Source organism: Ceratotherium simum, chromosome 15 (genome assembly GCF_057802395.1).
Source record: "Ceratotherium simum simum isolate JZ-2026a chromosome 15, ASM5780239v1, whole genome shotgun sequence".
Classification (NCBI taxonomy): Eukaryota; Metazoa; Chordata; class Mammalia; order Perissodactyla; family Rhinocerotidae; genus Ceratotherium; species Ceratotherium simum.
Window position 1 is genome coordinate 6,192,513 of NC_141914.1, and position 20,564 is coordinate 6,213,076.

The 20,564-nt window shown below is 37.6% G+C and overlaps 1 protein-coding gene across 2 annotated transcripts; it reads left to right on the forward strand.

The window, feature by feature from the left end:
- The first annotated feature begins 370 nt into the window (after nt 1-370).
- On the forward strand, nt 371-16,817 carry PCNP (PEST proteolytic signal containing nuclear protein). 2 transcript variants are annotated; one of them, XM_004439962.3, is made up of 5 exons: nt 371-520; nt 6,177-6,391; nt 9,716-9,790; nt 13,739-13,794; nt 14,988-16,817. In XM_004439962.3, exons 1-5 carry the CDS (start codon nt 394-396, stop codon nt 15,112-15,114), a joined length of 600 nt encoding a protein of 199 aa, XP_004440019.2. In that variant the 5' UTR covers nt 371-393; the 3' UTR covers nt 15,115-16,817. The 2 variants fall into 2 exon arrangements, with proteins under 2 accessions (XP_004440019.2, XP_014650455.1); XM_014794969.2 differs by lacking the exon at nt 371-520 and adding an exon at nt 6,048-6,153 and having other exon boundaries at nt 6,229-6,391.
- Nucleotides 16,818-20,564: the final 3,747 nt, after the last annotated feature.

Below are 20,564 nucleotides of genomic sequence, written 5' to 3' on the forward strand. Positions count from 1 at the left end.
CACAAGGCGCTCAATAAACGTTGATTTCCCCTAAAGTGGGAAAAAGACCACAGCCCTCCTTTTTTATTCAAGAAGGCACCCGCGATGCAGCAAAAGCAGAATGAAAGAGCCCGCTGGCTCTTAACACGCCCGGGTCTGCAGGAACCGTACAAGATTTCACCAACGTCCAGGGTGACGCTCCCACTTCCTCTCACTTTCTGGATCGGCCACCGGACCACGAAAACTGAACCGACCTCTAGCAGAGCCCCTCCCCAGCTAGCTACAGACACCGCCCAACCTCCCGCCCGGCTTTCAGGCGGCTCGTCGACGACAGCACTTCCGCTTCCGCAAGGGCCGCTTTTCGCGCCGCAGGGCCGCTCTAGGCTGCCGCCTCGCCGGCCGGCTCCGAGCTCCATGGTTGCTGGGCGGGGCCGTGACGTCCTTGGCGCGGCTGCAGGGGAGGCCGCGGCGGGGAAAATGGCGGACGGGAAGGCGGGAGAGGAGAAGCCCGAGAAGCCTCAGCGAGCTGGAGCCGCCGGAGGTGAACACAACCCCAGCGTCGCGGGCTGAGGGGGATGCTCTGGGCCTCTCTTTGAGCTCCCCGGGGTGGGGGAGTGGGGTGGGGCCAGAAGAGGCGGACCTGGCGCTCACCCGGCCAGGTGCTGGGCCCAGACGAGCCCCGGGCACGCCCGGCGCGGCCCGCTGGGACCCGGGCCCACTTCGCCGCCTCGCCGGGGGAGGGCCGGCCACCGTCCGGCACCTCCTGGCCCCAGCGGAGGCCTGCTTCCGAGGGGAGGGGAGAGGGCCACCCGAGAGGGGAGCGAACTCGGGGAGGAGCCGGAGCGGCGGGCCGAGTTTCCTCCGCCGCCGGCCTCTCAGTTTCCCCGGGGAGTTAGCTTGCTGCTCCCTTTCCGCTGAGGAGGCGGACCACCCGCCTTTCTCCTCCCTTTCTCTTCCGGCCGAATACTGACCCTGTGCGGGACGGGTCGAGGCGATGGAGGACAAGAGGAAGGCCTTGCCTGCCCGCTGGTTTCGGCCGCGGGGGCCAGGGTCAGGGTTCGGTTGCCTTTCTTGGAGGTGTCTGCCTTTTCTGAGCTAGGCTGCCGCCAGCTAACAGCGTGCCCGATGTTCGGGTGGCTAAGTAGGCTAGCGTGACTCGTCCTGTGTTTTGTTCGTTGTACACTCAGGTTACGGCTGTCTTTATTCTGTCCCCTCGACCCCTGCAGATTTGGGTCTTGTGCCTTAGGGAGTAGAAACAGGTAATCTCTTCAGCCCCGCTGTGTCGTAACAAGGCGAGTGACTTAACACGTGCGAGCTGAGCCTCCTGTCTTTAGAACGTTTTAAGTATTACTCTCTCTCCTGACTCCCTCCAGTCTTATCCCTGAAAGTATGTAATATGAAGAAATACAGATTAATAGCAGATGAAGGCAACTCTTAGGACCTACTAACGTTATGTTTAATGTGAATTGCCTTGGGAACAAAAATTGAGAAAAGTGTCATGTTCAGTTAGTTTGGACCCAGAATTTCCTTTTTAAAAAACACATACAGTGCTGTTAGTTGAGCCAAAACTCTCTCCCCTCTCTCCACTGCCCCCTTTTTTTACTAGTAAAATAGTTTATGAAACAATAGTTTAAACCGTCTAGTACTACCTCAGGGATTTTTTTCCTCAAAAATTATTGTCTTGGAAATTATCGAGTAACATTACATAAAAAAGTAGTAGTTTGAGGAAGAACAAAAATCTGTAGCTTAAAGAATCTTATCTGGCTTTTTTTAGGCTATCTTTGAACTTTTAGACTGGCTTTTTAACTGTCTTGACTGAGAGTATGGGAAATGTGTTTAATGTGCTTCCAAAATGTAGCTTAAGTGTCAGCATAAGTCTGCTGTATAGTTTATCCACCACCCTTTCAGTTAGTGATAATTAGCTCTGCTGTATGAATATTGATGTTTTTATTTTAGCATGTTTTTTTTTTTTGGTGTAAAATTATCTTTGTTAATTGGTATCAAAAATTATTATGATCTCCTTTTTGGTGACTTAGAGTAAGTAATATCCCTTAATAACTTCTGCATAATTTGCCTTGAGTGTGCCTTCCTTTGCAAGAAAATAGTCTGTTGCATATAAACCATTCTTGAATGTCAGATGTTTTTCACGAAATTGTACAAAGGAATCATAGTTAAAATATTTAATACAGTGGATATTGCTGAATCGATAATTTTATGGCAAATAGGCACTGTTTTGAAATAATAGCAGGTTTGTTTTAGGGCCTTACCTAGAGAATATTCTCATTTTTAATTACTATTGAACAGTTCAGTAAGTTGAAAGTACAGATATTTTTTTTTAACAAGTAGATTACCTCCATAGTTAACATGAATTTTTGTTAGTAAGTGAAGCTACGTACTTGAACTACCTGCTCTCACCCTAAAGAGGAAAGATGATGCTAAGGGTAAGGCTTTGGGTAGATTTTTTTTCCCCTCCCTTTGGCTAGATTTTTGTGGCTTCTTGAAATAATTAGAAATTTTAGAGAAGAGCTATTCATATCATAATCATAACCATCTCAGTTTATTTTAGGTTACCTAAGAACTGCTTTAGTGGAATTCACATTTATCATGCCAGACACTATAAGGGTCTTGAATATATTCTCATTTAAGCTGCACACCAGTCCTGTCAGACAGGTAGCTGTGTGCCCTTTTTTCAGACGAAGAAGCTACCAGAATGCAAATCGGTTGTGAAGGGTACCATTGTAGACTTAAACTTGCTTATTAGGTAATTTTTTTCAAAGTAAGATATCTTTGTGCTCCAAGGCCCACCTCACCTCTCCAACTATTCAGTGAAAAAGAAAAAAAAATGGCAGTACTATGTGTAATTTGATTTCACATTAATTAACACATTTTGTTTTCTCAGAATGAATACGAACTAGATAAAATTCCTTTTATTAAAATATTCCTTGATAAAGAATCTACTAATTTGATATAATTTTATCTATTTTAAGTTCATGTATGATTTTCTTATTTTTAGAAAACTTGCCACATATTTATTCATCCTTTAAAATATGTCACATTGCTAAAAATGTTCACATTCCTAATCTATGGTCATCCAAAATTTTGTTTTCCACAGTCCCAAAGTACAAAACATCTCATTAAATGAATTGAAAATAGCAGTTCTTGAGTAAAAGCCCCAAATACTAAAGAAGGACATGTGTTTAAAGGAAAGCCCTTAATGGACTTAGGAATTAATGTTGATGTTTAATGGTATATTTCAAAGCTCACATTAGGTTGAAATAATTTTCTAATGAACTATATATAGAATTGTAGAAATTGTAATAACAATCACATTGATAATAACATAGATTTGACTGTCATATTTTCCCATCTTCCCTCATTGCTTATTTCATTTGCTTTATTTCCTAAATGTTTTGTGTATGTTACTAAATAACTTTTAGAAGAGGATTACATAAAGAGAAAGTAACAGCTCGATCCACATGACCCATTGAGCCATTTAAGGCTAAGTAATGAGTACTGATAGTGCACCCACCTTCCTTCATTGCCTTCCCCCTACTTCTTCATTGAAGAGTAGATGTTTTCTAAAGCTATTGAGTATTTACAACTGCTCAAAAAAAAAAAAAAAACTTCATGAGCGTGAGCAAGGCCAGTTATTTACTGTGTCCAGAAATAAGTTGCTGGATCTGGAATCAGTCATGTGTAGAAATGACCTAATGGACATAGTATGTTTAATCTTCAGTGTGGCCCTGAAATGTGGGTGGTCTTAATAGTTTGCCTCTTCAGATGACAAGAACGAAGATGTGAATAAAATGTAGTCGCTGCCAGCTGATTACTTAATTAGTGTAGGAGTAGTTTTCCCAATTCCCCTTTTCATACTACCTTTTTCTAGCCCAGTCTATGGAAATCTTTCCTGCAGCATCATGAGATTGGACAGATACTGTTGTGTTCCATGTGTTAGCACATCCTGGTTCATCTAGGTGTCACACTTAATGTTGTTATTAATATTATAGTAAGAATTATGTTTTCACTTTTTCCCGTATTTGTGCTTTAATTTTTCTAAGTTCTTTGTTCCAGAATTATTTTCTGGATAAAGGAGACCTAGAATTCAGAAAAGATAGGTTTTAAGAGAACCAGAAATCTTGACTAATTACAGCCCTTAGCTCACAGTTCAAAGAGCAGAGTTACGCTACACTCAACACTAAATGTTCTTTATGCTATTTGTTTTGACATTTCTCAGAGTTTATGTTTGCACAAAACTTGTGCCTGTAGTATATAGATTGTTTCTGTATGTAAAGCCAATGGGTTTTCTGTATGTTCCGATACGTAGAGCCAGTGAGTTTTCAATTTTACCTGTGTCAGTCACAAAGAAGTAGTTATCACTGCTTGGGTTTTACTGTAAAATTCATTAAAATTGATTAAAACCATAAATAGAATGCAGAATAAAATTTAGCATAATTGCTTTTAGTCATAAACGTAGACTTTGAAAAAACTTTGCATAATACGTTTTTTTCTGAGAAATTCTAAATTGAGTTCTGTATTTCAACTCTTGAATAGTAATCTTTCATTCTTCAGGTACTTTTTAAATTTCATATCTAAATAAGTGAATGGCACCTCAAGCAACCATTCCCCTGCTGTATTTGCCTCCTGGGGAAATTCCAAAATGTAACCTGCTTAATTCCCCCCCACCCCTCCCCCACCGTTGTCATTACAACTCTCACCCCTTGTTCAAGGGGAATAAAGACTTCCTTTTATCTTTTCTCTAAACGAAATCAAATGCTCTGTTCAAAGAGTTTGTTAATCTAGAGACCCCATCATACCAAAACTAGGTAGATTGAGATCTATAGCCTCTGGTCTTTTAATCCATTACCTGTCAGTCTGTTTGGGTTTGATTTCCCCCTTTTCCTCCATTCTAGCTTTTTGTCCTGTTTTCTTAACTATTGTAAGGGCCATCCCTTAGAGCATCTTCTCTTTCTCCGTAAGTAAACTGTTCATCCAGTGTAGCAGAATACACTCTATAGAGTGGAATGGTAAACTGGGGAAAGAAAATAAAACTTTTAATATCAGCCAGCCATCTTCTCTCTTAGCTCCCAGTATGTTCCTAAATAGCCTTGTATAACAGACCTAAAATATTCAAGATGTGAACTGATTCATCAGTGATTAATACAAACAAGCAAAATTACTGAAAGACATCTTGCATTCCAAACCTACATGTGTGTGCCTCCTTTTTGAAGTTATAATTAGGTCATCTTTCTTTCATAAGGAAAAATAATGTATAAACTAATTATGATAGTTAATAGCTCTTTTTTGTGTGTGTGTGAGGAAGATCAGCCCTGAGCTAACATTCATGCCAATCTTCCTCTTTTTGCTGAGGAAGACTGGCCCTGAGCTAACATCCATGCCCATCTTCCTCCACATTATGTGGGATGCCACCACAGCGTGGCCTGACAAGCAGTGCGTAGGTGCGTGCCGGGGATCCGAACCCGGGCCACCAGGAGCGGAGCACGTGCACTTAACTGCTATGCCACTGGGCAGGCCCCAGTTAATAGCTCTTCAGGATGGCTTAAAACATGATAACCAGGCTCTCAGAGGAGAATTAAATTACTCAAGAGGGGAAGACCTTGCAGCCTTCCTTGACATTCCTTTTCAGCTCTAAAGGTTGTGTGAGATGTACATGAGGAACTCATCACTCAAGAAAATTACTCCAGGCTGTATTAACACTGTAGTTCGGGTAATAATGGGCTGTTCATAACTAAGTACTTTGTATAACTAGTGGTACGTTATTGAAGAATATTAGAATTTGTTAGTCAAGCGTACTATCCTGTGATGTGACTGATTGCTCACAAACTAGTTTGTGTAGAAGAATTTATAGACCTTAATTTCTAAAAGCAAAATCCCACAAGTAACTAGATTATTGTACAACTTATATAATAGTACTTAGTTGAAAGGTCTTTTTGTGAACTCTATGTTTATAATTTAAATTGCTCTGTATTTTATGCTAGTTAATTCATGGGAGCCTCTTCTACTGCCACACAATCTCAGTTCCTGCTGTATACTCTAACAAACAGTGGAAGAGACTGTTGGGTCAGTAGGTGACAACTGCAGAGGTATCTTCCTTATAACGATGCTTTTTGAGGTTGCTACTCCCATCAATCTGCTCAGTAAAAATAGCTCATCTTGGTAAGTTGTTTCGACTTCACCAGGACCTGAAGAAGAAGCAGAAAAACCTGTGAAAACTAAGACTGTTTCTTCCAGTAATGGAGGGGAAAGTTCCAGTCGCAGCGCTGAGAAACGATCAGCTGAAGAAGAAGCTGCAGACCTCCCAACAAAGCCTACAAAGATCTCCAAGTTTGGATTTGCCATAGGTAGTCAGACGACAAAGAAAGCCTCTGCCATATCCATCAAACTTGGATCAAGTGTGAGTTAATTGTTATTTTATATGTGATGTTCATAATGGGTCTTACAAATTTGTTTTACTGGCTTCGGTAAATTAAGTATAAAAAGGTACATTGGTGCATAAACTTAAATTTAAATATTTAAGAAGTTTTTGGCTCCGTGTTCGAGAGAGGTCTTAATCAATTATATCTGAATAAAACTATTTAAAAAAAGGTTTGGAAGATAAGAAGGAACAGCTGTTATAGGGATTATATAATTTGTAGAGTAGTAGCTTAGAATTTTTTTAAGTTGAGAAAAACTTCTGAAAAATGTTTTCAGAAAGAATTTCAGCTTTTCTTATCTTTCAATTCCAGTAATATTAAAAATATCTCTAGAAATCAGTTATTTGTATCTTAAAAGATTAATGTTAGTAAGTATTGCTTGATAAGAAGAGCTTCTTGATTACCTTACTTCAGAGTTACAAATGGACATTGAGTACTATCCATCCTGTGACAATAGTCCTTTACACATCAACTTTTGATCCTTTCTTTTAAGATATAAACCTTGAATTAAACTTATGAACCATGGAGTATCTGGACAGTATTTGAAATATATTAGCTTGAAGCATCTGGAGTTTAGAAATTTGACTACGTCTGACCTTCAAAAGTGACAGTTTCATATGGTTCAACCAAATAGATTTCTTTAAGAAAAAAGTTACTTAAATAGTGTATTGCTATTAGCTTTAGAAAATAGTTACATTCTTGTGTAAGGAGAAAAATCCTAAAATTGCTTTTGAGTTGTTCATGTCTGTTCCGTGAAAATTAATGCTCAGTTGCTGGATGCATACAGCTTTTTTCTACATCAGAAATTCATTCGAAGATCTTAAAAATATGCTATGTATTGGGTTCCCACTAAAGTCAGTATGTTTGAGCTACGCTTGTAGTTTTGAAAGGGCTGCCATTCCTCCAAACCCCCTCCCACCCTAAGCTGTTTTGCCTTTTTCTTTTTTTTTTTCTAATTCAGTTTGAACAAAAGATATTCATCTTGTAACTTCATTGCTTATGACTGTTCTCCCTATTTGAGCGGATTCTTTTTGTTTAATCTGTTTTTTTTTAAGTTGCAAAGACCTAACTGCTTAAATATTTATCTTTTTTGGATAGTCGTTAAACATATATTCTCATGTACACTTCTACAGATGTTCCCCTTGATAATAGATTTTACTGTGTTCCACACACCCCCTAAATCAGATAGCCAAATCCCTACTTTTTCTAAATCATTCACTTGATTTAGTCATTACTGATCATTTAGATGGGAGGGTTATGTTTGAGAAAGCTTACTCAGTAAAACTTTTAATCTGTGGAAAGCAAAAATCTGTTTTCATAAAATAAGTTATAGTGTAAACACAATCTTCTTGGGCGAGTGAGGTGTAGGATATAAAAAATAGTTGAAACTGTTGCTTTGATTATATGATGTGAAAAAATAGTTGATCAACCTACAAATACTTCTTTGTGTCTTATGTTGTGTCTCCAGCATCAAAGACATGACATCTTTGAAAGAGTAAAGAGTGTTTGTAGAGTGACTATGTATAATCTCCAAATTAACATTTTTTTAGTCCTTGAAAAGCGAACATTGTTTAAAAAGTATTTCTGTTATGGAGGAAGGGATGGTTCTTTTTGTTTCAGCAGGTCAGAAAAGATTTCCCTGATCAGGTGATGTGTGAGTTGGCCTTAAGTGCAGGCAGCAGGCAAAAGGGCATCTCACATAAAAAGAATTTCCTGCAAAGGCAGTTTAGATATGAAGCCACTTGATACATTCAGGAAATTGTTCGTAGTTGGAAAGTGTTGGTAGGCAAATGTAGGGACAGAAAGCCCCCAAAATGAGACCATAGGACCAAATCATAAAGGGCTTGTATTCCATAATATAGTTTGGCTTTATTTAGGCTCTAGCAGAGCCATGGAACCATTATAAGGAGTCTCGACCCTTAAGCAGTTGTGCATTTTGGAAACATCACTGTGGTACCAGTATAGAGGATTAGAGGAAAAAACACAAAAGGTCGGGAGATGGTATTTCTAACAGTAGTTCAGGCAAGTAATGCTAAGTGGCTTTAGGTGTTGGTAGTGTGGTAGTATGATGGGGAGAGAGATTTAAGTCTATTTAATAGATGTGTAATCAGCAAGACCTTACAATAGAATGTGCAAGTTGAGGAAAAGATGTTCTGGCTTAGGTACTAATAAACACTATGAAACTGAAGTACCCGTGGCAGCTCTAAGTGGATTTGTCCAGTGGGCAGATGATGTCCTGTTTTGGGGTAGACATAGGATTTGGTTGTTAAAACTATGGGAATGAATGAAGTTGACCAGGGAAGTACAGAGAAGGAAAGGTCACTAAGGACAGAATCTTGAATATCTGTCATTTTTAAGGGGAACAGGAGGGAGGAGAGAGAGGGAACAGAAGGTCAGAGAATTAGGAGAGTAGCCAATAAAAAGCACTGTCTCAGCACACTGGTCATTGGTGATGCTACAGAATTGGGATCACCTGGTTGTAGGTGAGTGAGGGACCATGGGCAATGGTGAGGAAGGAAGCCAGATTGCAGTGGGTTGATGACTGAATGGGTGGTGAGAGGATTGGAGGTAGTGAGGACAATTTACTTCAAAAACAGGTTAGAGAGGGGCTGGCCTGGTGGCGTAGTGGTTAAGTTCGCATCCTCCACTTTGGCGGCCCAGGGCTTGCAGGTTTGGATCCTGGGTGAGGACCCAGGATGCACCACTCATCAAGCCATGCTGTGGCGGCATCCCATATACAAAATGGAGGAAGATGGGCACCAGTGTTAGCTCAGAGCTAATCTTCCTCAGCAAAAAGAGGAGGATTGGCAATGGATGTTAGCTCAGAGCAAGTCTTCCTCACAAACAAACAAACAAAAAAAAACAGGTTAGAGAGGAGATGGTGTGGATGAAACATATTTACGGGCTAAAGGGCAGAAAGCTAGTAGAGAGAGGAACATGAGTCTTGGTGTCATTTGTGTTCTCAGGGCACACTGTACTTAATATTACTATGGGAAAGTATTGTTAATTATTGTCTTTTAACTGTACCAGGTACCCCTTAGCTAAATGATGTTAAATTTTTTGGGTCCTGACTAGAATCTTTTACAGGAGGAAAACAAATGGATATACAATTAATAAAATAAAACCTACCCACTGAGAATCCACATTTTCAAGAAGAAAATGGATTTGTCCAAAGTTTATTCTGAGTTCCTTACTATATGTTTCTGTGAAAACATAAAGTTGAATCTTTGAAGATAAATTATTCATATCATTAAACAAGTCTGTATAAGTGTTATGTGATACTATTTTTAATGTTTCTTCTTCAGAAGCCTAAAGAAACCGTTCCAACTCTTGCTCCAAAAACCCTTTCAGTAGCAGCAGCTTTTAATGAAGACGAAGATGTAAGTTGATACCCGGTTTTGTTTATTTTACTTGAACCAGTTCTTTAAGGAAGATGTTAGTGGCAAATTGTAGGTTGTATTAATAGTACTAGTGAATTTTCTTTGCAACTCCAAACAGTTTATTTGTGACACCTGCAAAATCTGGATATTTCTATTTATTAGGTTGTAGGATTATTTAAAATATTATTGACTTAGGGGGCAAGGAACTTAAATATCAAATCAACAAATGCTTTTATGAATAATAATGTATATATGTGCTAGGAAGTATGTAGAATCCAAAAAAAGAAAAATTCAATACTGCTACCTTTAATAATTTTGATAGTTGGATACTTCAGTAATGAGACATTATGCATGCATTCGACTTAAAATGCATTCAACTTACAAAAGGCAGCTTTCTCCCCACATTCTCGTGAGGAGTAACAATTAAATAGTGCAGGTGATTTTGCCACTTCTACTCAACAAGCATGTGTTGCAGAGTGAGCATGAGATGCTTATCTGCTCTTATTCTCTTAGGCAGTCCCAGGTCCTTCGTGCCCGGTACAGTGTCCCTCTCTTACCATGCTTATGAGTGGCATATGGCATTTTAAACATAATTTTGACTGATTTTTTTTGCCTTAGGCTCTGACTTGAGAACCTAACCCCCACTTAAGATGTGACCTCATTGTATAACAATTAAGTGTCACAGGGTACATGAGTAATTGCTCTCAAAAACAATATGGATAATAATTATACATTCAGAGGAGCACAGACGTTTGTGGGGCTAGAGTGATTGGGAAGAATATATAAGAGAAGTAATAGGAGTTGGGTACTAAAACATTAGGCAGTGTTTTGACGAACCAAGGAATACTTTTGTAAGCTAAGACATCAGCTTTCAAATCACAAGTGGTAAATACCAAGCAGCTGCATTCGACTAGACCAGAGATTTTTGTAGAGGAGTGTTAGGCAAGGATAAATACAGAATGATTGGAGCCCAGATCAGTAGGTAAAGAATTAGTGTGGTTATCACTGTCTGTGATAATGCCTTCTACTCATTCTACACACTTGAGTGTTTTCTATGTGCTAGGCACAGTGAGGTTGCAAAGATAAATCAGACATGTTCCCCTAGGAGCTCAGCCTCATAGGGCAGAGACTTATACATAAAATAATACAAGATAAAAATCAGAAGTACCTGAAGAGATGAAGTGCTGTGGAAATTCAGGGAAGGAAGAGAGACTTGGTAACTAGATAAAGCAGAGTAGAAAGACCACGAGGCTGGCAAATCAGAAGACCCGGATTCTTGTCTTGTCCTGTCCTGTCCAGTTATTAACCAGTAGAAAGCCTGTGAATAAATCACTTTACCTTTTTGGATCCTTAGTTTTTCAATTGTAAAATGAAGGTTCAATTTAATAATATATTTTTAAACACTCTCTCGGAGTTTTGGGGTTCTATGGAAATGTCTCAGGAGCTGCTGTGGTGTTAGGTGATGTCTAACAAGGAGGGCGCTCGTCTCCTGCCCCTATTTCACTTAGCTAGTCCTTCATCTGTTTGATATTTGGGAGCCCAAGTAAGGTTTTGTTAAGGAAAAAGTATTTCATTGCCCACCCCAAAAAAAGTTAGAAAAGCACTAACTTTAATATTTTCTGTCATCTCTAACATTCTTAAGTGATTAGGTAGCATTTTGGTATGTATAGATTGTATGAGGGAAGGACAGTATGCGAAGAAGGGAACAGCATGTGCAAAAGTAGAGAGGCAGGAAATTGTAAGCACCTACATAATAGTAATGGCTTACTTTGAATGCCTAACAATTTGGATATCTTTTCACATGATTTTATTTTACCCTCCATATATCCCTGTGAATCGTGTGATATAGTTATTCCTGTTTTGTAAATGGAGAAATTAAGAAGTTAAGTTTGCATGAATATGTGCTCATGCTCACAGATGTTGGACTAGAACTTAGGTCTTCTGGTTTCCTGTCCTGTGTCCTTTGTGTCATACCTTACATTTTCCCTTTTTTTTTTTTTTGTGAGGAAGATCAGCCCTGTGCTAACATCTGCTAATCCTCCTCTTTTTTTGCTGAGGAAGACTGGCCGTGGGCTACCATCCGTGCCCATCTTCCTCCACGTTACATGGGACGCCGCCACAGCATGGCTTGCCAAGCGGTGTGTCGGTGCCCGCCCGGGATCCAAACTGGCAAACCCCGGGCCGCCACAGCGGAGCGCGCGCACTCAACCGCTTGCGCCACTGGGCCGGCCCCTTTCCTAACTATTTTTAAAGAAACCTTAGACGGGTTCAGACAACACTCTTTGTGCTATAAGATGGTAGTGATAGTAAAGGATAAACTTGTCCTTAGATAAAAGAACACATGCATTGAAGATCTTCATCTGGTTCTTTGTTTTTCTGCAGAACATAGTTAAGAATATATATCTGAGCCTGAAATAGATTGGACAAAGAGGACATCCATTTAATTAATTGAAATTTAAAAATATTTTTTCAGTTGTATCTCTTTCGTCTCCTTTAATTTGGACAATTCCTGGGTCTTGATGAGTTCGGGCCAGTTATTTTGTAGAATGTCCCTCCATTTGGGTTTGTTTGGTGTTTCCTCATGATTAGATTCACATTCCTTACTTTTGGCAGGAATACCACAGAAGTGATGTCAGGTTTTCAGTGCATCACATCAGGGAGCACATGCTGTCAGTGTGTCCCATTACTGGCAATGTTAACTTCGATCATTTGGTTAAAGTGATATCTGCCAGATTTATCTACTGTCAAATTACTGTTTTACCTTTTGTGATTAAAATTTATCTTGTGGGGACACACTTTGAGAATATGTGAAAATATATTTCTTAAACATTCACTCATGAGCATTAACATCCGTTGATGATTCTTGCCTGAATCAGTTATTATGATGCTTGTCAAATGGTGGTTTTTCTAATTCTTTCATCCCTTCTATGTTTATTAATTGTCTCTTACTGTTAAGGAAGAACTTTCCCTTATTTATATAAGTGTAGGTTCATGGATTCTTACTTTATTCAACAGGCTATAATGCTCAAATTGTCCCAGATTTGACCAGTAGAAACCCCTTAAAGCCTGATCTTGAGGACACCCCTTTAAAAAAGAATATTTGGAGGCTGGTCCCATGGCCTAAGTGTTGAAGTTCCATGCACTTCACTTTGGCGGCCTGGGTTCACGGGTTCAGAACCCCGGGCACATACCTACACCACTCGCCAAGCCATGCTGTGGCAGCAACCCACATACAAGATGGAGGAAGATTGGCACAGATGTTAGCTCAGGGCTAATCTTCCTCAAGCAAAAAAAAAAAAAAAAAGGAAGATTGGCAGTGGATGTTAGCTCAGGGTGAATCTTCCTCAGCCAAAAAAAAAAGAATATTTGCTCAGCAGCAACATTTATACATAAAAACATCTAAAAGGAACTTGTTACATATCTTTTCAACAGCTGTAGGTACAGAAACGTAAGAAATGAACTTTCAAGATGACTTTATAGTAAAAGAAACATTTTTGAGAAGGAGCAATACAATAAAAAGGTTGAGTCTTTGCTTTGGCATCTGACTGTTTTGCTACCTTTAGCTTTGTGACTTTGGACAAGTTAACCTTGTTTACCTCACCTATAGAATGTGAATGATGATAATCATACCCACCTTGTAGGATTGTTAGGGTTTTAAAAGATAGTGCATATTAAAGTGTTTAACACAGTGTGTAGCACATAATAAACAAATGCTTTTAGTTCTAGAATATCAAGGTTTTCCCCAATTTTTTTTCTTTATGCAAAATCACACTAGAAGATGAGCATTTCTTTTAGAAATATAATTAAGATGGATAATTTTCTTTTACAAAATTTACAGTATTGAAAATGCTAAAAGACTTAGATATAAAATTTAGCATTATTAGTAATCAAGTGAATTAAGTAAATTTATATACAGTGATCTCTTTTTACTTGTTATTTTTTCTCCAGAGTGAACCAGAGGAAATGCCTCCAGAAGCAAAAATGAGGATGAAGAATATTGGAAGGTATTATACTTTTTCATAACTGTTGTAGAAAATGATAGTGAATTAAGAGCAAGAATAGATTGCCCGTAATCTTTTAGTGTTCAGGTTTTTCTTGCATTTTGGGGGAATATAGCTTTGTTTTATGAGCTATCAGTGATTTCATTTTCTTTTCTGGTTAAGAGAAAATGAGTATCTTAAGACAAAATAATAATTTAAGGCTGTTTCTTTTCAGATGCATACAGTCTATCTTTTTTCAAATAAGAAGTAGCTATGAGTAATGTTTCTGGTTTTAAATTTAAAATTTTTTCAAGTATAAAAGAGAAATGGTTTTCACTCATTTCACATCTTATGACATCATTCCCACCACTTCATCTTGATCTTATGTGTCTTTTTTTCCTTGGTAACTTAGATGCCAAGTACCGAAATAAGACAAATCATAGTATTTTAATTTTTAATTTTCCTCCATTGTTTCTGCTGTCATGGAAATAACAATTTCAAGTTAACATGATGTTTTTTATGCGTAATGGATAACTTAGAAGCTAATAGGAAAATTTGGCTTCAAATGAACTCATGCTATGTCCCCATTTCTACCAAATGTGTAAACCCCAAAGAACTAATTGCTAAGTCCATACAAAAGCATCAGTCTTCAGACTTTCAGTCTGTGATTCAAATGTGAACAGTCCCAGTGGCTGTTTGCCTGCCTTCCTTTCATACTGGGACCTAAAGTAAGAAATAGCTCTGACATTGTAACCCAATCTAAACACCCAGTATACATATATCTAAACATGTAAAATTGAAACAGAAGTTCATACAGTGACTGAACCTTTCTATATGTGATACATCTTCGTGTTTTTCTTCTGTTTCATTTTTTATAAATGCCCATGGCAAGCGACCAAATTGATTTTATGATCCTATTAATGGGTTGCAAGCGGCAGTTTTAAAAACTGTAGTGGTTGCCACCCTTAGCTGTGTATCAGAATCACCTTAAATGTTTGTTAAGACTACAGATTTACCTGGCCCCGCCTCAGGCCTACTGAAACTGCGATTTCAGGACTGGGTCTGTGGAGAGGGTATTTTTGAAAAGCTCTGTAGGGGCTTCTGATGTTTAGCCTGTGTTTATAATAGGTGCTAAACAAATGTTTTTGGAATGAGTTAAAGACATGCACTAGAAGGCTTTATATAACATTTTAAATGTTTCCTTTCTTTTAACACAGGGATACACCAACATCAGCAGGACCAAACTCCTTCAATAAAGGAAAGCATGGGTTTTCTGATAACCAGAAGCTATGGGAGCGAAACATAAAATCCCATCTTGGAAATGTCCATGACCAAGACGATTAAATGATGTGTTTGGAAATTGGGGTGTGGGGTGGGTGTAAAGTTGAAAGGAACAGTTTCCTTTTTTAAAGAATGGTATAAGACTATCTTTGGAGCCGCCCTTTTTTTTTCTTTTTTTTTGAAGATTGAGTGGTACACTAATAAATGAGAGTTTGAAATTAGAGGTAATTTATGTTTTATATACAGATTTCAAGACATTTGCTAATTTTGTAGTTTCATGTGATTAGTTTCCAAAGGTTACAGATAATAAAAAAATCAGAAATGGTACCTAAGAATTGCATATTTTTTTAGACACAACTATTAGCACATTAAGAGAGAAGCAAAAAGTTACTGTCTATTTAAACTGCAAGCAGTTACTCTCTAACTTAACTCCCTTTTTACCCAAACTGTCTGGCTCCCAGGAACAGCCTTATAGAGAGGAGGGAGTATTGTATTGGGAGGAAAATGTTACTGTTGACTGAAAGTTAATTAGATAAAATTAAAATACAGCTTTTTTCCTAATGGGCGTTGGTTTTGTTTCAAGTCATCGTAAACCAGGTATTGCACTGCTCTCAGTGGACACAGACGCTTAGCTCTTTAAAGAATATTTTAAAATTTTATGTAAACTGTTGAGTATTTGAAATAGCCCACTCTACCTTAATGGGTCCTGTCTGCCTTCCTTAGTATTCAAAGAACAACCATTTGCTACCAAAGTAAATCAGTATTTTGAATGTGCTTCTCTTGGTTTTTGTTATTAGCTAGTTCCTGTAAGCATTTCCACCAGAACTTAAGGCAAATCATAAGGAAGCTGTTTCTTTTAAAATACAAACCACCACCAAAAATTTAAGTGTACATAGTGCTTAAATATTTGGCTGTTTTTATTTTTTAAAAGGTAAAGTTTTTCTGGTGCAGAAAAAAGCGCAACATTGTATGAAGATGGAAAATGAGAAAGATGCACTTTCTGTAACTTTGTCAAAGCATTTAAGTTACTGGTGAAATCCAGTTTGATTTGAACTTACTATGGGAATTCTTATTTAATACAGTAACGTGGTTCATTTTAAGTGTATACATTTTGACCAATGGCCTCACAAAAGCACATTTTAGGTACTGAAATTAGAAGGAAAGAAAATGCATCTTTAAGCATATTTTATGGAATCTTTCACCACATATACTTTGTTAGATCTATGTGTTGTAGGGTTGTGGTTTTTTTTATTTTTGTATTGTATATGAAATTTTCTTAATGTGACAGTTAAACACATCTTTAAAAGTATAGTCACAGATAAAAGAAACATACAGTAATAATGATTTCCTTAAAAACTCCTACAATGTTAAATTTGGAGGCAGCTTCAGACTGTTTGTTGTGGTGGTAACTACTCGCTGAGCTCTTTTAATAAGTAATAACTCCAGAGAAGCAGCCTGTATATATTCCTAACACTTTGTTCACTTGCATTTAAGTTTAGAGTAAGCCCCAAGTAAAACAATGGAAATGTATATAGAACTATTAGTTCTTACTTACATGATTTAATTATATCAAGATACATGAATTTAACTTGCTTTAATGTAGGCAAACTTTCCATTTTTGTCCATTTTACTGTTTATGTTAAAATAACACCTCTCTCCTACATACTCTTTTCTTGACTCAAATATTAACCTAAGGTCAAGATGGGAGAGCGAAATGACTGAGATGAATGTCTTTACTAAAATACCAATAAATTTGTCAAACCCAATAGTGTTCTTATTTTCTATTCCACTTAATTGTTGCTGGGTTTTTTGTTTTAACAAAGAAGAGACCAATGTTATGATTGCTACTCTTGCCCTGATTGTTGGCCGAAGTAATGGGAGATTTAAAATTATTATTTATTGGAATCTACCTAACTTAGCACATAGTTCTGTAGCATTACTATATCTTGGGTTGGAAAAGACTTAATCCAAATCCCCCCACCCCCCTTCCACTGCCAGTGTTATCCGTCCTGTGCTGTAGAAAATTCTGCCAAAGCATATCTTTGAAAATCCCGAACTGTCAGAAGGTATTCTCTTACTAGTGTCTAGCATCCATTAGTTCTATATAATGTATTTTCTTAAGGTTTATAATGCTGATGCCCAATAGGTCAGCAAATGAAAAGGTTCTACATTCTAGAATTAAGATTCATTTCTAGTTTGAGTAATTACAAATGAAGGCTGTGAGTTTCAAATGTTTTTTCTTGACTCGAATAATCAAGGTTAGCTTGACAAGCTGTGGACGGATTGTTCAAGTTACTTTCCTGGTCAAGTGAAGATACTTCTTTTAAATTTTTTTTAACTTTTTATTTTGAAAAAATTTCAGACTTACAAAACATTATAAAAATATTACAGAATATTTCTGTGTTCTCCAAATGTTAACATGTTACATAACCACAGGACAATTGTCAAAATCAGGGAAATACTTTATATTACCTTGTACTATTGTTCTACAGACCTTATTCACATTTCACCATTTGCTCCACTAATGTCTCCCTAGTCAAAGATCCGCTTCATTATCACACATCGTTTAGTTGTCATCTCTCTTTAGTCTCCTTTATTCAGGGACACTTCTTCAGTGTTTGTCTTTCATGACCTTAGACTTTTTGAAAAGTATGGGTCAATTATTTGTAGAAGATCTGTCAGTTTGGGGTTTGCCTAATGTTTCCTTGTGATTAAATTCAATTTTTGCATTTTTGGCAAGAACAGCACAGAACTGACATGCCCTCAGCGTATCAACAAGCACACGATGTCAATTTGTCCTGTTACTAGTAATGATAATTTTGATCATTCAGGGTGGAGTCGGCCAGATTTCTCCACTGTCAAGTTACTCTTTTCCCCTTTGTAACTAGTAGTATCTTGGAAAATTCTTGGGACTATGTAAGTATCCTATTTCTCATCATACTTTTGCCCACTAATTGGCAGGCATTCGTGATTCTTTTCTTTCTGCCCCTGTGGGTTTTCCTGAAACAATTGTTAGTGTAATATTTGCCAAATACTGATTTTCTATTTCCATTATTCCTTCTACTTTTAGTAGCTGAAATTCTGTGAGGAAGTTTTCTTCCCCATTCTTTATTCAGTTATTTTTTAGATAATGAGTCCATGTATTCTTATGTTATTCTATGTCATAACCCATTACTACCATTATTTTGTTACTCAAAATATAACAGATTTGCCCAAGCAGACTCCTTCCAGTTGACCCTCATATCTTTTTGACATGTCCCCATCCTTTTTTCAATACTTCCTTAATTTCTAGCACCAGAAGATATACTGGACTCATCTTGTATTTTCTCTTCTCCAGCCCTAGAACCAGTGATTTCTCTAAGCATCTGTAGTTCCTTTTACCAGAGAGTGGTATTTAGAAACCAAAATTGGCACTAGGTATACTCATCAGTACCGAGGTGTCATTGCTTCTAGCCTGCTTAACAGAGCTGTCTAGCTTTCTAACAGAGCTAGAAAATGTATATATGTATACCTCTATGTTTCTAGATCTGTATGTACGTGTGTATTTATTAGTGTATGCTCTATGTGTGTATCTCCATGAGTTCATATTGATACGTCCAATACCACACTGCACCAGAGTTCATTCTAGTCTTCCTTCTCTCTATATTTATAACCCTTTTGTCCAACAATGAGAAATCTAGCTTTGACTATCCATAATATGTTCACTTATTTGCTTAATTTCTAATTTCTAGAGTACACATAAAGTAGTTTCAGAATTACTGGTCCATTTATTTCCCTGTGAAAAACAAACTACTAACCAGAGTGCAGTATTTGTGTATAGTTCCTTTTCCTGTTAGTCTTAGAGTATGTGATCAAAATACTGTTTTACAAAGTTAGGTTAGTTCTTTTCTTTGCTCCCCCTTTCAGTATGGTTATGTTACTCATTTGTAATGCAGTTAGTTGATTTATTTTTGTTTGCATTTCATAATGAATGCCTGCCAGTTCCTTGTTATTTTTTTTTGTATGTGCAACATTAGCATAGTTGTAAGAGTTAGAACTATACAGAAAGTGTCACTCCTCCCTGTCCTGTCTGCTCACTCTTTTGTGTGTGTGTGAGTAAGATTGGCCCTAAGCTAACATCTGTTGCCAATGTTCCTCTTTTTGCTGAGGAGGATTAGCCCTGAGCTAACATCTGTGCCTGTCTTCTATTTTGTATATGGGACGCCGCCACAGTGTGGCTTAATGAGCAGTGCATAGGTCTTTGCCCCGGGATCCAAACCAGCGAACCACAGGCAGCCAAAGCAGAGTGCGTGAACTTAACCACTACGCCACCAGGCCGGCCCTTCTGCTCACTCTTTGTCCTGTCTTTTCTGTCCTGTTTGCACCTGTCCCATATGGGTCATCTATCTCTGGTTTATCCTTCCTATGTTTCTCTTTGAATAAATGAATAGATAGGTGTTTATTAGTTCCCCTTTTTTCTTACATGAAATGTAGCATATTATAGTTACTCTTTTATACTTTTTTTTCACTTTACAGTATATACTGTAAACTATACCAGTTCATGGAGATCTTTCTCAAAAAAATTTTAACAGCTACATAGTACTCCGTTGTGTGAATATACCATAGTTTATGCAGTTAGTCTTCTATGTATGGGCATTTAGGTCATTCCCAATATTTTGCCATTACAGTGCTATAATTGAATAACTTGTGCATGTGCATTTTCATATTGGGATATATCTTCCTTCAGCTCAATGCCCAGAAGTAGGATTGCTGGGTCAAACTGTAAGTGCATACATACTTTTATTAGATATTGCCAAATTCTCTCCCAAGAGGGTTGTACCAATTTGTTTTCCCACCAGGAATGTATGCAAGTCCCTCTTCCCACAGCTTTGCCAATAGAATGTTTGTCCTGCTTTTTAATTTTTGCCAAATCTAATAGGTAAAAAATGACATTTAAGAGCAGTTTTAAATTGATGTCTAGCTATGAGTGAGGTTGAATATCTTCGCATGTGTAAGGGCCATTTGAAGAGCTTTTCTTTATGGATAGTCTATTCATGTCGTTCCCATTTTACTATTGGCTTTTTGGGCCTTTCTTAAATTTTAAGAATTCTTTAAATGTTAACTCATTATCTTTGATATGTGTTATAAATAATTTCTCAATTATTGTCTTTTGGCTTTGATTATGGTTTGTTTGTAATGCAGAAAGCTTCCATTTTTTATGTAGTAAACTTTGTTAATCTTTCATTGCCTCCTGATTTTATGTTAATAGTTAGAAAGCCTTTCTCTGTGCTGAGGTTAAAGATGAACTCATGCATGTTTTTCTAATGCATGTATTGCATTTTTAAATTTAAGTATATTCCTGATCCATTTCTTGATCAGGAATATACACAAGAGTATATTCTTGTGCATTTGTGAGATTGGGATCTAATTTTAGTTAACTGAAACCTTTCTATTAAGCCATCCTAATCAAGAGCGGTCTGCTTTTGTGCCTTTCGGGAGTGTTTTTAAATTTTTCCCAAAAAAGTTTTGCATAT